This window comes from Cariama cristata, unplaced genomic scaffold, assembly GCF_000690535.1.
Source record: "Cariama cristata isolate BGI_N322 unplaced genomic scaffold, ASM69053v1 scaffold3552, whole genome shotgun sequence".
Lineage (NCBI taxonomy): Eukaryota > Metazoa > Chordata > Aves > Cariamiformes > Cariamidae > Cariama > Cariama cristata.
In genome coordinates, this window is record NW_009603058.1 from 57,279 (window position 1) to 73,773 (window position 16,495).

The following is a 16,495-nucleotide window of genomic DNA, read 5'->3' on the forward strand; positions in this document are numbered from 1 at the left end:
CCTTTGTGATAGTCCGTTTTTGCCCAGGCTACCAAAGTGGTTGTGGTTATCCAGGTGTCATTGTGTTAGGACATCTCCCATGGGCTTCCATCTCTGTAGATACAGCAACCTTCAGTATCAGATCAGCCTCTAGGCAGCAAGTAATCTGATGCTTTCTTTCATTTTGCAGGGTAACTGGTACCCTAATGTCTTATTCAAAGTTCTGCCAAAATGCTGGTATTTTCCATTTATTACTTTAAGTCCAAATTCAGAAACTTTGGGTTATGTTTCTCCAAGCACAAATATTTTACAGTAACGTACCTCTTTTTGAGAATTGGTCATTTTGAGAGACTTTTAAAGACCTTAGTAAATCATGTGGATTTAACAGGATTTGCTGACATCTGAGATGCGTGCTGATTGTAATTAGATTACATCTTCATTTTTCATACACTTTTCATTATTTTTTCTTCTGTTACCATATTTTTGTGCTAGTGGCATGTCTGTTAGTAAGCTATCAAACAGTTGATTTTCCAAAGAGCTGGAAGTTAAAGCGTCCATGCGTGCTTGCTTTTCTGAATTACGATTTTTCAGTCCTAGTGACTTTTCAGTTTCAATTTTTGTTTCAGTTTATTCCTGCACTGAAATAAGATTGTCATTGCAATTTGGTTGCCTTTTTATGTGGAGCAGAAGTGAAAGGAAGAAAAGCCTGAATAAAAGAGTACTTTACATGTATAACATGCAAACATTGTTGATATTTATAAATATAAATGCATACATAGCTATGACAACTTTTGCTCGCTACTGAAACGCTTGTGACAGTAGAGTATTTGGGGGATCTACCAGGCTGCTTAAAATTATTTGGTACCAATACAGGGGTTATAATTGGGTAATTATAGGCAATTAGCCTAAGGTCTTTAAGTAGCTTGCAAATGTTAAACAGCCTACAAATATATGAGGCCATGGTGTGTGTCTTTGTGAGATACCTGCAACTGTCTTATAAATATGGGTACTTGTGTCTTGTATGGTAAACCAGTAAGAGGGCAGCGAGTTGACCTGAGAGTACTAATTTCCAATAAACGGTTCCAGTCCTTCAGCGTTACTGCCTCCTGAAGTTAGGATGACTAATAAGATGAAAATTTTGGCATTTCAGTGGAATTATTGTTTCAGATCATGGTTCAAGCACGGGATTTCAAAGACCTTACGATGCTGAGAGTAAAATGAGCACATGACACTGTCATTGGAATCCATGGCTCTTGAACGCTTTTGTTGTGGCCTCAAGACACTTGCTGTATCTCCCCAGCTGCTGGCTGATGGTGATTTCCATTCGAGCCCATCAGTAACGTGGTTGAATCCTCCTGGCTGGCTACTAATCAACATCGCAAGCCACTTAAGTGTGCATCGGTCTTTGGGCTGATGCCTCTTGCCTTCTACTAGGAGAAGAAGTGAGTAAAACTGGACAAGAACCCGCATACATGTCAAATATAGGCCATGGTCTACAAGCCCACCCAGATAAAGGTAGATTTTACAATCACTTTTTCAGTCTCGCAGGAAAAAGCTCGGGGTAGGAGACTGGGTACAAATTTTGCCAGTAAATATCACTCTCTTTCTTCTCCTTTCTTTTGGCCACCCATGCATGCCAATCCTTCTTTCTAAAGTACAGCTCCGAGAAAAACTACTTTTGAAGACTCTTGCTTTGGTTTGGAAATACGACTTTGTTTTCCCAGTGAAGTAGTGTTTGAGCTCTGATGTCTTTAAGCAGCGTGCAGCTCTGTGTTTTATTTGAGCGTTGTGTGAGCTGTTAAATCTGAGAGGCCCAGTGGCAGTGAGGATGTGGACAGTCGTTCCAGGGAGCATGTTTTACTCGTACCTGTTGGAATGAAGCAACTCCTCTTCTTCTTTGGGAGTTACTATCTTCCTAGTGCAACAGACTGACAGTGGAAAGAGGGCAAAGCTATGTTGGAGGCAGACCTGATTCTGGGTTATTATGGAATTGGAAGTGGGTGTGCATAATTGTATCATGTTGTAACTCATTTATTTTTGGTGTTGCCTGTCATCCAACATTCTTCAGATCCTTCTGCTGAGAACACTTCCAGAATTTGATTATATAGTGTTGTTTACAAACTGAAACCATTTTCTCAGGTTAGGATTTCTCTTCTCTCGGCCCTTACAGTGGCTTATTTCATTGACACCCGTTTCACCTTCCTCTTTTCATGCTCAAAACACTCAAGCAAAGATCTTATTTCCTTCTGCCATTTTCTGAATGTCTGTATTCGCTCTCCATGTCCTAATAGTTTACATTCAAGCTTCCTATGCTCATTGTGATGCCAGTCAATAATCTCACTGTTCATAGAGTTTGAGGCAGAAGGGGTGGTAAGATCATCTGGGTTGACCTGTAAGTCATGAGCCACCCCATTACCTTTCATTTCAACCCAGTGACTTCTAACTTGAGTGCATCTTCTATAACGATACCCAGTCTTGTTGAAAGACAAGACGTACAGAATCAGCTACTGTCCTTGTTAACTTCTTCCAGAGGTTAACCACTGCTGCTATTAAAAATGTCTGCCTTATTTATACTTTCAATTTGCCTGGCTTCAGATTCCAGTTGTCGTTTTTTGTTATGTCTTTCTCCAATTGGTTGAAGATATGTGGCATTTTCCTTCCTGTGTAGGTACTTGTACATGTTAATCACGTCCGCTTTTTGTTCCTTCTTTTAGTAAGCTGAACAGTTTGATCTCCAAGTTCCATCATAAGGCATTTCCTCCTGCCCTCAAATAACTTATGTGGTTCTCTCCAGCACCATTTCCAGTGTTGTAACATGCTTTGAAAAATGCAAACTCCAGCATCAAACAGTATTTTAGCATCTATCTGACTATGTCTGCATACAGGGAAAATTGCCCTCCACTCTCCTCTCATTTCTTACTACTTACCCATCTATATATGCAAAAATTGCATTAACCCATTTTGCCCTAGCAGCATGCTGAGAATTAATGTCCGCTCTGACCTCTTAATTCTTTTCAGCAGCTGCTTTTAGGGAGAAAGTTGCCTTGGTCCTGGTGTTTAACTGTGTATCGAGTTGTGTCGGTCTATTTTTTGTTCAGATCAACCTAGTTTACTAAGCAGTCCAGGGTGCTCTGTGACACCTTATTGTCCTCACTGGTTTTCATGTTTCCAGGCTTTGGGTCACTTGCAGATTTGCCCTGGCAATTTATATGTATTTCAGACCGCTGATGAACATTTCAGTGGCTCCAGGCCCAGTGTCAGTTCTTACAGACACCACTTACTGCAGAATCACGGAATGGCATAGCTCAGAAGGGACTTCTGGAGATCATCCTGTCCAACCCCCCTTGCTCAAGCAGGTTGCACAGGACCATCTCCAGATGGCTTTTGAGTATCTCCAAGGACAGAGACTCCACCATCTCACTGGGGAACCTGTGCCAGCGCTCGGTCACCCTCACAGTGAAAAAGTGTTTGCTCATGTTCAGGGGGAACCTCCGGTGTTTCAGTTTGTGCCCATGGCCTTTGGTCCTGTCACTGGGCACTACTGAAAAGACCCTGGGTCCGTCTTCTTTACACCCTCCCTTCAGGTATATGTACAGATTGATGAGACCTTCCCTGAGCCTTCTCTTCTCCAGGCTAAACAGTCCCAGCTCTCTCAGCCTTTCCTCATAGGAGAGATACTCCAGTCCCTTCATCATCTTCGTGGCCCTTTTTTGGACTCTCTCCAGTCTGTCCACGTCTCTCTTGTACTGGGGAGCCCAGAACTGGACACGGTACTCCAGGTGTGGCCTCACCAGTGCTGAGCAGAGGGGAAGGATCTCCCCTCTCAAGGTGTATCCTTATACACATTTTCCTTTGACACAGAGAACAACTTACAAATTCTCTGAGCAATCACTTTGTGGTTGATTTAATGTATTTTCACTTATTTTTCATATCGTATACCATGGTCATCCCCTCCATTTCACTGGAGTAAGAAACTCAAGTGTTCATCTATCTACTGTTCACAAGGTACTTAAACCCATCTTACGATGCTCTCTTTTCCCTCAGATTTTCATTAAAATATATGTTTATGTGCTGGAAGAAACCAACAAATCACATTTGTACTTGTTTAGCCATTTGTTTGGCTATTAATTAAACTACTTTTTGATTAATTGGTGCTTTTGGGATGCATCGTACTGTAATAATGACTGCTGTTAAGCTTTGTGCTAGAAAATTTGTATGGTTAAATATGTACATGTAGAATGAACATTTAATATTCGATCCTTAGTTGTATTTCTTTTAGCTTGGTGCTTTTTGCTTATGCCTGCAGTTATACTTTTGTAGGAATAGAATAGGCTTTTAAAAATTTTTGAATATATGCAAAAGCCTGCGGAACCTGTTAATGTGATACTTAAGGCGCTACACGTTAAATGCATAGCAAGAAATGGAAATCTTGTCCCATTGTAGGGCGAGTTGGATCCAGTCTTGTATCTACAGGGAGGGTTTTTTTGTGGCTAGTTAAAGCATCATTTGACTTGTGAATTTTCATGATTATGTACTCCAGTGCTCTATTCTACATGTAAGGATGCTGGGGGGCACAAGCAGTATCCTTTTGCATTTATCTAGCTTAAAATTACCACTGTGACTTAGGCATTTGAAGATGAAAGAAATTACGCATACACAGAATCTGCTCCTTAACTGTCAAGTGATTAACATTTTGGGTGTATCTAGATTTTTAATTGATATAATAAAATTTATTTTTCTCAGCACTTGTTAGAGCTAACATTCTTTTTCAAATTCTTTATGACCCTAGGCTTGTAGGCAGTGATTGCATACTGCTGCTTCAAATTCTTTTAAACAGTTGCAGTTGAGTAAAATACCTTTTCTTGCTGTGTGTCCTAAACCAATACATAGGATTGCCGACTTGTTATGTGATTATGATGGACTGCTCTTTTGGGCAAGCTGTCCCGCATGTAGCTACCTCTGAAGCAATTTGGAGGGAGCAAAAGAGGGAAATGTAGCAGAACTTCTGTCTCTTGCCTTCATATGCTTACATGTTTGCCTACCTGAAAGTCAGGTGTAAATTGGACATTAAGAGGCTTTTAAGATGCAAAGAAAAAAAGAGAAGCTAAGACAGGTGTGCAGACTTGTTCAGAAGTAAAGTACAATATCGCATCCTGTTTCTTTTAATTTTTCTCTCTAGATTCCCTCTGGCCGAAGATTCGTGTTCCTCTGAAAGTTGTTAGGACTGCAGAAAACAAACTTAGTAACCGCTTCTTCCCCTATGATGAGATTGAAACGGAAGCAGTGTTGGCTATTGATGATGATATCATTATGCTAACCTCAGATGAACTCCAGTTTGGCTATGAGGTAAGAGAATTGGTTTTTGCCTGTCTCTGAGACCGTCCACTCCAACACTGCATGTTTATAAAATGTGGAGGAATCACTGCACAATCTGCAGATTCAGATTGTTGCCTCTCCTTTTACTGTAGCAGTTCAATGCTGGCTGAAATATTTTTACAGATAGTCATTACTTTCTGGAAAAAACTGCCAGCTAACAGAACATTTTCAGTAACTGGCACAGTAATGCCAAGAGACTCCAGAAAATGTTGTGTAATTGGTGTAATAGAAGCAGTCTGGAGGCTGAATTACATTCTTCTGAAGTTTCAAAGAGTTTTCAGACAAATCAGAAGTGCTGTCCAAGTTAATGTGTCTTGATGGACAAGACAAGTTTCAGAGATTAAGTGTTGGGAACAGAGGAGGCCTCTTGAGGACATGCCGAAGTAAGGTGGAGTGCAATGAAAAGAGGAACTGAAGAATGTCAAGGAGGGGATGCATGTATGATATGCTTGAAATGGCAAAGCTTCAACAGCTGCTGTTGTAATGAGGGTATCAACAAAAAGAAAGTTTGTCCAAATTGGTTACCCGTGGCAGTACAAAGGGGTGACAGTCTTCATAGGCATTTGAGCTGTTTGTTAAAAAGTGCACGTACTTAAAGCAACACTGTTGTCTTCCTTCCAAAACTTTGGTTTGAATGAGTTAATTTTGGTCTTCCATTTGTATTTGAGTATATGACGCAGTCCCTAATCTGACATTACTGTTATATATGTGTATTTAAGACAAACATGCTATGTTTGTAAATAAATCAGAAACATTAGAAAATGTAGCATCATATTTTAAGAAAGATTTGAATCATTTAGTCACCCCTGTACCTGCAATATCAAGAGCAAAGCAATACTGGGCTTCATACATGAGAGTTAGAACATGAAACTGTTACCTAAATTGAGTGAAATAATGAAAACCACTTTTCTAAAGGGTAAAAGGCAAACTAAATGTGATAGTTGTCTCATTTTTAACAATCTTAAGTGTAGTTGTTAACACAAGAAGATATTTTTTAAGAGATGTTGGAAGTGTTTCTTTAATGTGAATACATATGTGGTAAAATACGGCTTTCTCAAGTGAAAGAGACTGTTAGCAAGTAACGAGCTCTTGGACTCAAGAAATGACTTGTGGTAATGTAGGTATGGTGATGTAATAACAAAGATGTTAAGCAGTGGAGACAGAGGTTTAATCTATCATGTGTGTCTCCAGAAAGGAAATAACTTCCCTTGCCAGGTTAAGAGAAACGGGTTAGTACATGAAGTGTGAAAGAGGGGGATGAAGAGAAGACAGCTGAAGGAAGGGAATTTTTTTTGACCATGTAGACCTTCTCTATACATCGTTGTCTACACAGAATGTTTTAAGCACTGCACTGCAACAGCAGAGAATCAAGTGTTGGCAGTTCTGCACGCTGACTTACTGTTGTCTGTGGTGGTGCTTGTAACTACTAGTTTTGAGGGTGAACTGATGGGATGAAAGATAGCAAATCCATCATCTGCATGCTGTGTAAAACCTTGCTTCGTTTGCAGTTTGATCTTTCTTTTTCATCAAACTGTCTCAACGTAAATAAAAATAAGTTTTATGAATACCGAAGTGACTGGGTAAGTAGTTCCAAATGGATCTCTGCTACTGGCAAAGGAGGCTTGGAGGGCTTCGAAGCAGAGCTTCAAACCACAGTTGAATTTCAGCTATGTCAGCCAGAAGTCATGAGAAGTAGAACTGTGGTGCTGGTGTGTCTGGAGCGTTAATTTACACATCCTCAATGGTGAATATCTGTAGCTTCACATATATTGAGACTGGTCACTTAGGCAGGAAAGGATTATCCTGATGGAAAAAAAAAAAAAAAAAATGAGGCAAAGAAAAGTTGATGTGAATTCCCCTGTCATCGGTATGATTGGGTGGCAGTTGGGACTTAGAAGTCTTCATCCTCAGGTCTAGCAGTTGGACTGCGCTGGCTAATTTATTGGCCTTCTGTGGACCATATACATTGGTTGCAGGGACTGTCTGAGTTAACTGTCCTTATATTCAGTGTGTGAATATAGCTGTTTGGACACGAGCTTGTTTAGTCTGGCAGACTAAAAACTATTGCTTCTGCAGTTTATGTTTTATTATAAATCCTATTGCTTTTTGATTCTGGGAATTCAGATTGCTACACAGCCACATCGATGGAAAATGAAAATGCTTTATTGAGCAGATGGCTGAGACAAACCCATGGGTAGTTTGTATAGTATATTTTGAGATTACCCCCCCGCCCCCATAAAATAAATGAATAGAAATGTCTTTGAATACAGAAGCACAGCGGATTATTTTATAAATACACAATTTTTCTCATATAGAGGGTGAGTGATGTAGTTCCTACTCTCTGGCACAGAAATCAGGGACTGAAGATTGATCTTTCCTGTCCCTGAGTGTCTGTGACTTGCTTGACAGGCCTGAGCTGGCTCCCAGATGTTTAAATTGTCCTCAGCCTGTGATAATTTATTTATCTGTTTATGTGTGTTACCAGAAAAGTATCTCTCAAGCTCTTGACTCATTTGCAGGGGAATCCAGAGGGAACAGTAGCAGCATATAATGTTACTAGAAGTTTTTCTTTTAAAAGTATGTCTGCTTCTGCTTTGGTCATAAGAAGGGCTGGAAACGTGACATTCAGTAATTTTCTTTTCTCCTCCTGACATCCTTGAGACTTTACATTTAAACATGTGGCAAAACCCCCTCTGTCACAGACTTGTCTGAATGTATAGAGCAAGCCTAAAAAAACCAGAAAACTTTGATCTCTGTACACTTTCAGCCATAAAAAATTATAGTAACACTCAAAGTGTCAGACATTTTTTACTTGTTAAAAGCGAACTATTATGGTACAGTGATTTATGACATTGCATAAATCTGTTGGAGCAAGCGGAAAAATAGTCCCTGTGTGCTGCTGTATTAAGGTAGCAGAAGAATACTCGTGACATTCTGACTTTGAAAAAAGTATTTCTGTTAAGTTACATAATGAAATCACAGACCTGACTTGGGGCACTGGAAGAAAACCTGTTAGGGCTAGACAACTTTTCCCCCACTTACTGATCTTTGTTATTCACAGAAGGAGCATCAGAGAGACCCAAGAAAAGGAGCGAGTATTTAGATTATCATCATCTTAAAAAATGAAAGCGGGACTATTGGCTGCTCCCGAAGTGTTTGGTGTTTGAATGCGAGACTGAAAGCACGCGGTGTAGCGTTCCCACCTCTGCATCTCAGCTGGCCTTGGGGCAGATGGCTTAACGTTTCTGTCACCCTGAAAAGTGGGGATAACAGTTTCCAAGTACGCAGTTCATGAAGATTTCTTATTACGTACTTGTGCAGCATTTTGTCCTTACAAAGACAAAGTATTTTTATTACAGCAATAATAGAAATAATCTAAATTGGGATTATTACTCTGACTCCCTGGTTTTTTTGTTCATAGAAAACGTTGTTTGGTGCATTGTTAAGTTTGTGCTTTTCCTGCTGGAAGCTTTTTGCCTTCTGCTAGTAGATGATCTTATTCTGTATCAGAGCTGTTTTTCAGTGCTTCATGTCTCTTGCATTCTTTTGAGGAAAAAAAAAAAAAAAGATGAACTTTCTGATGAATTGCATATTTCACTAGACTAAAATCATCATAAAGTTTGAGTGCCTTCTTTAGAAGAATTTTTCCATACTCACTTTGACTGTTAAAAGTATATTTTTCAGCATCCCTGCTGGCCACATTCAAAGCTCTTCTTCAGATTGATGTTATTTTACAAATTGTGTGTATGTGAAGCATTGCTTATCTTTTAATGGCCTTTGTGTTTACATTTTGCTTTGTTTTTCAGTAACAGCACAAGCCATCCCTTTGAGGACCGGTGGAGAATTAAAAGTGGATGGGGCTCTGACGGGAGAGAAGGAATACCAGTGGGTTGGGTTTTCTTTCATTCGTAGAGGGTAGTCAGCATTTCATTCTTACAACGTTGCCATGGTAGCTTTGGAAATGCTGATTGTTTTTCCATTTATTAAATTTAAAAACTTTCTAATTGTCATTAGCCAATTCCTGAAGTTGCATGTGACTTAATACAGTCTACTAAATTTAATGCATAAATGTTGGAGTATGTTCTGGAAAAGGAAGTGCTTCTCTGTCCTTCTGGCTACATGGAGAATGAGTTGTGGCAGCTGTTCTGATGGCATAGCGAAAAAACACGGAATAGTTGAGGCTAGGAGGTAGAAAGAACTGTGGAAAGGTGAGACTGGAGGATGTTTTAGCTAGGCTGTTTGTGTCACTTGGGGAACTCTACTTGGAAACAAAATTGCTATCATTTTCTCTTGCTGTCTGTTACAAGATCTTTAGTAAAACTACCAAGCCAGAATTTCTAGTTGACTTTTCATCTGGGAGATGCTTCGTCCAAAAATATTTATCTTCAAGGTTGTCCAGCAGAGTCATTGGAATAGCGTTGTCTGCAAAGAAGCATACCTCCTCTTCACTTGGCAGTATGTTTTTCCTTGGCTGTGTCCCTTACCAGTATTAAATCTGGCTATCCTTTAGTCTGAGAGAGCTAATAAGATCACTGGCTAAAATGGAATGTATTCCTAACAGACTAATAAATTATAGGCAACCATCAAACAAGAAAATGGACGGTAGTACAAAATAGAGAGTAATATAAGAATCACTACCACTATTTTCATTCTGAAAGCTTCCTTATAAGCAGTAGCTGTGGATATTAACTTTGGCACTAAACATATGTATGGATTTGGGCAATGAGCTTGATGCAGCTATTTGGAACCTTTCCAGGAATTACCGTTGAATGAGCTAGTAATGAACATTATGAAAAAACCAAGACTTCCCACTGACTTTGATAGTGTTACTTTTAAAAGGAATCTTTGTTTAAAGCAACCAAGTTATTTTTTAGATGCATAAAACTGACAGTTTTCAGAGGCCAGAATCAGGGTAGGGTTGAACTTTACAGTGATACAAAGAAATCTGTATGAGTAATGTGCGTTATAGTTGGCTTTTATTTTATGTCATTTGGACTCTTGAAGACGACACTGAGGCCAAAAACTAGAAGGGATATGAATCTACGGTTCTGTGTTGTGAAGGCATTGAAGTCCCTTGGGAAGCAGTAGCTGAGTTTAATCTTTCTTTCAGCTGCCTTTAATATGCATACCATTCCCTCTACAAGAATTCTTAGCCCAGTACTGTGCAGATCTGTAGGGTTCTGTCAAATCCTTTGTTGAGCCTCAGTACCTTATGTGGTGGTGCCTTCCAACAGCTGGGAGATGGGCATTTCAATGGTCAGGTTTAAAAAAAATATTAAAATTAAATCATTAATTTTTTGAGTCCTGGAGAGTGAGGAGCAAAATTTTTGGAAGAGGAGGTGGCCATACGTTTGATTTTTGTGTTCTTTATTAATGTTTTTGATGTCATGTCAAAACAGGTATCTCAGGCCCTCATTGGCCTGCCTGCCAAAAATCTGTATTTTTTTAATTAGCTGATGACACCAACTTGTAACAACATCCTACGAATTCTCTTCCTTGAGTTCCAAATCATCTCTGCTTTCAAGAGCCCTCTGTATTAGAGCCTTGTCCTATCTAAATACTATCTCAGTACTCGTGCCCTAGAAGTGTCTAGAAAGATTGATTTCTGGATAAAGTACAAGTCGGGGAGTCAGAAGATCTGGTTCCCATTCTTGTTTCCTGTATGATTTTTGGCAGGTTTCCTCATCTGGACGTTTGAAATAACTGCTCTCATCATGGGATTCTGAAACTATATTAACTGACAGCAATAAAATGTGTTGAGATGTACAGATGAAAAAGTATATAGTAATGCAAAATCACAGAAATGTAGATACAGAAGCAGTAACTTAAAGCTGATTGTTTTATCGTATTTGCTTTGACAAAGTACTTGCATAGAGCCCTTATAGTCCAGGCCTCCCAACTCAAACAGGCTGGCACATAAGAAGTACCCAAAGTGAACTGCTGATAAGGTGAGGTTTGCAGGATGGTGGAATTCCAGATAACACTTTCTTTACTGCAAATTCAACTGCAGAGTTCCCTTGCCTTTTGTACAGAGAGAAGAGGTTTGCTGCTGAAGTGGTTGTTGGGGATTTATGAGACATTTTGTTGTTGTTGATCTTGTGTACACAATGAAATTTATTTATACACTACCAAGCTGAAAGAGAAACTCTTGTGACCTAACACTGTGTGTCGGAGAGTCAAGAGTCATATTCTTCTGACAAACCTAGCAGTTATTTGGATTAAAGGAAAAATTTTGAGTAATTTGTCTGCAAACAATGCAGATAAATACCAACTTCATTATCGATCAGCAAAAAGACAGGCTGCATATTTAGCAAGCAAATAGCGTTCCGACCCTTCTAAATAATTATAGTCCTTTCTCCCTTTTTTCCTAACACAAAAATTGTCCATTATTTCATGTGGCCAGCAGTGTGGAGAACTGGGGTTGCGTTAATGATGCCCTTCTCCTTGTTCTTGTCTACTGTGTTTGATCCTGTAGTCAGCTACAAAATAATATATGGAGTGACAAGGATGGTGTCTTGATTGTATCCAGCTGTCTGGAACAAGTCAAGGGCACACAGAGGCCTTCCATGTAGCAGTAGATCCATCCAAGCACCCACTAAAGAATACCAGAAATATTAAAATATAAGCCTGTTTTAAGCCTGCTTCTATCAAAGCAAGCAGGTTGGTTAGATCCAAAGCCAGCTGTGAAAGTAGTTAGGTTGTAGCCATATCTACTGAAGGGAACATCAAAAGTTCCATTTTAATCATGCTTGGGTTTAGTTAGCGTTAAAATCTTTTTGAACAGTCAGTTGTATTTCTCTACAACAAGGCAGCTAGTATTGCTTTAGTGGCCTTTCGCTCTGAGGTATGGCTTCCCTGAGCTGTAAGGTCCTTCCAAAGCAAGCTTGGGCTTTTTTGCATTTCTTCTAGGCAGCTTCCTATACCAAGAATTGGGACTTAGAAGAACTGGTCTTTGCAGCCCTGCGACTCGACGCTCCCAAAGCAGATGTATTGCATGACATGTTTACGTTTGCTTGCTGTGCAGACCTGGTTAGGAGCATGTCACGTCTTTTTTTTTTTTCTCTTCAGGTTTGGCGTGAGTTCCCTGACAGGTTGGTTGGATATCCAGGCCGCCTGCATCTTTGGGACCATGAGATGAACAAATGGAAATACGAATCAGAATGGACCAATGAAGTCTCAATGGTCCTCACTGGGGCAGCGTTTTATCACAAGGTAATACACAACTTGTAGTGTACCAGTGTGCAACATGAGCCTTTTCTAAAGTGTTTCTGTCATTGTTCTGTGAGTGTTTTGTGGTACCGTGATTACGTTTCCTACAACCATCAGAGAACCAATTGCAAACTTTCCCTAAGCCTCTGTCAGTTGCTGTGAAAACAACTGGTTTGGCTGTGCCTGTAAAACGAAACCGTTCCCTTCGTGAACTTAGAGCAGAACTCTTGCCAGCTTGCGTGACCTGTAACTACATAGCAAATTGTGCAGTGAATGTAGCTTTGTAGCTTGCAGTTTAAGAAAAGAAAACCAATTGTAAAGAAATTTGTGTGCTGGTCAGGAAAGGAGTAATTATGCAACTAAGCACCTCAAAATGATTTTCTATCTGCTAAAGTAGTCCTTGGCTGAAGGCAGTATCGCAGTTTGCCCATAATCCATCCTTAGCTGCCTGCTGTTTGGTGACTGAAATATTTAGTCTTATGGTCACTGCATCTGTATTTTAAGTTATCTTCTCTCTCCCCTCTCTCTGTCCTGCAGTATTTCAACTATCTTTACACCTACAAAATGCCTGGAGACATCAAGAACTGGGTGGATGCTCATATGAATTGTGAAGATATTGCCATGAATTTTCTAGTGGCAAATGTCACTGGCAAATCAGTCATTAAGGTGGGACTTTTCTGCAGTTTAGCTTTACAAAGTTTAAAACCATGATGTACATACTTGTATAAATTTATTTAGTGGGCTTCAACATATTACTTAATCTTCCTTTTTGTCTCATTTACCCCTGGTATGATGTCGTCTTCTTCCATGATGGAAAAGCCCTTTTAGTAAAACTTATGCTGACTGGGAACAGAGAATTATTTTTTACCAGTTGTTTCTGGTGGTTATTTTAGCCATCTAGATGAGGTATGAAAAAAGTAATTTAAATGATGGCTATATATATGTGTGTGTGTGTATATATATACACGCCCACATACATATATTTTAACTATTTGAGATCACTAGAGGAAAGAAATTGCCAACTGTCCACAGCTCGCTCTGTCATGGCCTGGCAACAGCTGATTTATAGGAATGTTAATTGTAAGAATGTTAATTGCAAGATCAGCTTTAAATGAACTTTTTATCCCTGAATTAATTTCCTGACATGTTTCGACACGTTTTCAGGTCTAGACATTCACTCTGTACATTCATTTCAAAGTGTGTCAGCTTGGAATGAGATTTAGAGGCCACCAGGCGTTACTTCAATTAGCAGGGTCCATTTTCCCATCTGTCCATCATCATTTACTGGGACCGGTGGCTGCATTTCTTAGAAAAGTCTTTGGAAGATAAAGTGTGTGTTTTTGCTGAAAAGGTTTTTAAGCTGTATGAGGGCACGGCAGAGTAATTTGGCACCTCTCTGCAATTCGGAGAGTCTTGCAGAGTTTGCCAGTCAGCTATTAACTGGAGTGAGTAAAAGAGCGTCTGTTGGATTAACGTTACGGTGAAGTATGGGAAGCTATATTTCATCGCTGTTATGGCTGCAAGAACAAATGGTGTTTATACAGGGACCTTGGCAGTGAGAAAACAGTCATTAAACAGGAATTAAGGAGCTTGTCATCGCCACTTCTTTTCAGTTACAGAAGGAAAAACCCCTCCAAGCCGTTTTTATTGGGCCCCTGTGAATTTTGCAGTCAGCCGGGCCAGATGGAGCTGAATGGAGGAATGGAGTGGCTTTTTTTTTTTTTTTTTTTTAACCCCCCCTCTTTTTGAGGCAGCTCAACTTACACTGCGGGCATGTTCAGAGGTACCGCGCTGCTCTCTGTGCAAGGAGATTAATGTCCCTTCTGTTGATATTTGATGATATCTGGCGTGCTTTTCTGCAGGTGACCCCACGAAAAAAGTTCAAATGTCCAGAATGCACGGCAATTGATGGGTTATCACTGGACCAGACACACATGGTGGAAAGGTGAGTGACCACCCTTTATTCCTCTGATTGCCTTGTTGTGATCCCTAGAATCTTACCCTGTGTCTCATTAAATTAGGATCAAAAATACTCACTGATTGTATTTCTGTAAATTACTAATTTTGAAAGAATGTTGCATGGATTTGATCAGCATAAGTCATTCCTACAGTGGATGACGCGACACTGAAAAGTGGACTACTACAAAAAAGGACTTTAGAAGGGCACATTTTTTAGCAGCTTTTCTGTAAAGCATATAGGACACATATATGAAATTCAGGTTGTTGGCAGTACTTTCACTAATACCACACTTCTGTTTTACTGTGGAACATCAGCTGTAATGAGTATGAGATTTATTTTCTTTAAACCAGACAATTGCTAGCTTACCAAAGAGTTACAAGGATATAAATTACTAATATTGTTATTTGAATTGATGTTTGTACATTGTGTTTCCTCCAAAGATAGTGAAGCACGTTGCTTCCACTAATGAAGAGCGTTTGCCTGCGCAATTGCATGTCATATTTTTTAAAAATGGCAACGTTATTATATTTTTGTGAGAATTGAATTTTGAAATTAAGTACCTATTTGGAAAGGCAGTGAACGTTTAGAGTGAAATACTGAAAGTTGGTAAGTATAAGAGTTGCATTCCCTGCTTTACAATAAAATGGCTTCCCAACCTTGACCAAGACAGTAAACTTCCCTCTGCCTTGGCTTCGGAATGTGTAAAGTAAGGGAAACTTTCTTCACTTTTACAGAGCTATTCAACACTTCTGTTTGAAAAAGACTATCTGACAACAAATATAGATACTAGTTTTCAGGTGGAATTAACCTGAGATCTAGGACTGACAAAGGCATTTCATCTTAGTCTTCTTGGGCTGCTGCATCTTGCCTGCAAACTCTGGGAAAAATAATTTGCAGCCATAGAACTGATGGGGTAGGTAAACAGGGGTAGCCATAGTGCTGGAAGAGACCACCAGAAGAGGTACAAAATTAAAAAAAAATCTCACCTGCATTTAAAATAAGCCATTTCAGATTTACACTGAGATACACAACATGGTTATCTTACCAGTTATCATCTTAACAGTGAGCTTTTTTCTGTCCTTCTCTGCAAAACTCAGCAAATTTTAAGTTTTGTATCCATTTACTGGCCTTTAGCAATGTAAATGATATTTATGTATTGTAATATATGCAGTCAACTAATGCAAAAATGGTTAGTAGGTTGGGGGCTTATTTACAAGAATGCATGCATATGTCTATCTGATGTATAGAAGCACATTACACAACACACACAAACACGTATATAGTTTGGGTGATGGATTATTAGCCAAGCATCATGCCAGGTATTGAAGAGCGTAACCACCAAGGTTAGTGACAAAGTGTTTAAACTGGATGTATAATAAGGCTGGGTTTAAAAAAGGAGTATGCAAGTCAGAAGTAAAACATACCCCATTAAAATGGTAAAAATTAATTGCAGAAAACCTTTTAAGGAAGGGGCTGGAAGCTTTGTAGGTCTTAAATGTGAGCTGAAGGGGAAGCATGAGAGATTGTCCTGCATGTAGGAGTTCTGCACTGGCTGCACAGGATGGACTCCCTGAAGCCAGTTGGGCTTTCCTGTGATCATACTAGTAGCATTACAACAGCACATAGGAATTTTGGTCATGAACTAGGTTCTTATTAAGGTAAACACTATAAAAACAGAAGAGGAAAAAGTGCTTTTTGCTCCGAAGCGCATTACGATGCAGGGTAAAGGTCATGTTTCTATGTCTATAGCAATTGTTGTATCTTCAGAGTAAAGTATCATTGACAGTTTATTGAGAACACGTTTAAACTATTGCTTTGCTTCTCTGTAGTTTCCAACAGTTGAGATAACTGGGTTGTGGGAAATTTTAGATTGACTGCAAATCCACATATTTTTATTTGCCCAGCCAAAGGAGTCTGAGTGCAGCAGAAAATCGGGGCGGGGGGGGGGAAAAAGTTTTGGGGTAACTCCGC

General features: G+C 39.5%; 1 protein-coding gene across 1 annotated transcript in view; it reads left to right on the plus strand.

The window, feature by feature from the left end:
• The window catches only part of EXT2 (exostosin glycosyltransferase 2), a 76,838-nt gene that overhangs the window by 55,609 nt on the left and 4,734 nt on the right, over positions 1 to 16,495 (plus strand). The window contains exons 9-12 of the mRNA XM_009695015.1: positions 5,159 to 5,325; positions 12,424 to 12,567; positions 13,102 to 13,230; positions 14,427 to 14,509. Coding sequence (XP_009693317.1) covers positions 5,159 to 5,325; positions 12,424 to 12,567; positions 13,102 to 13,230; positions 14,427 to 14,509 — 523 coding nt within the window. The remainder of the gene's footprint in view (positions 1 to 5,158; positions 5,326 to 12,423; positions 12,568 to 13,101; positions 13,231 to 14,426; positions 14,510 to 16,495) is intronic.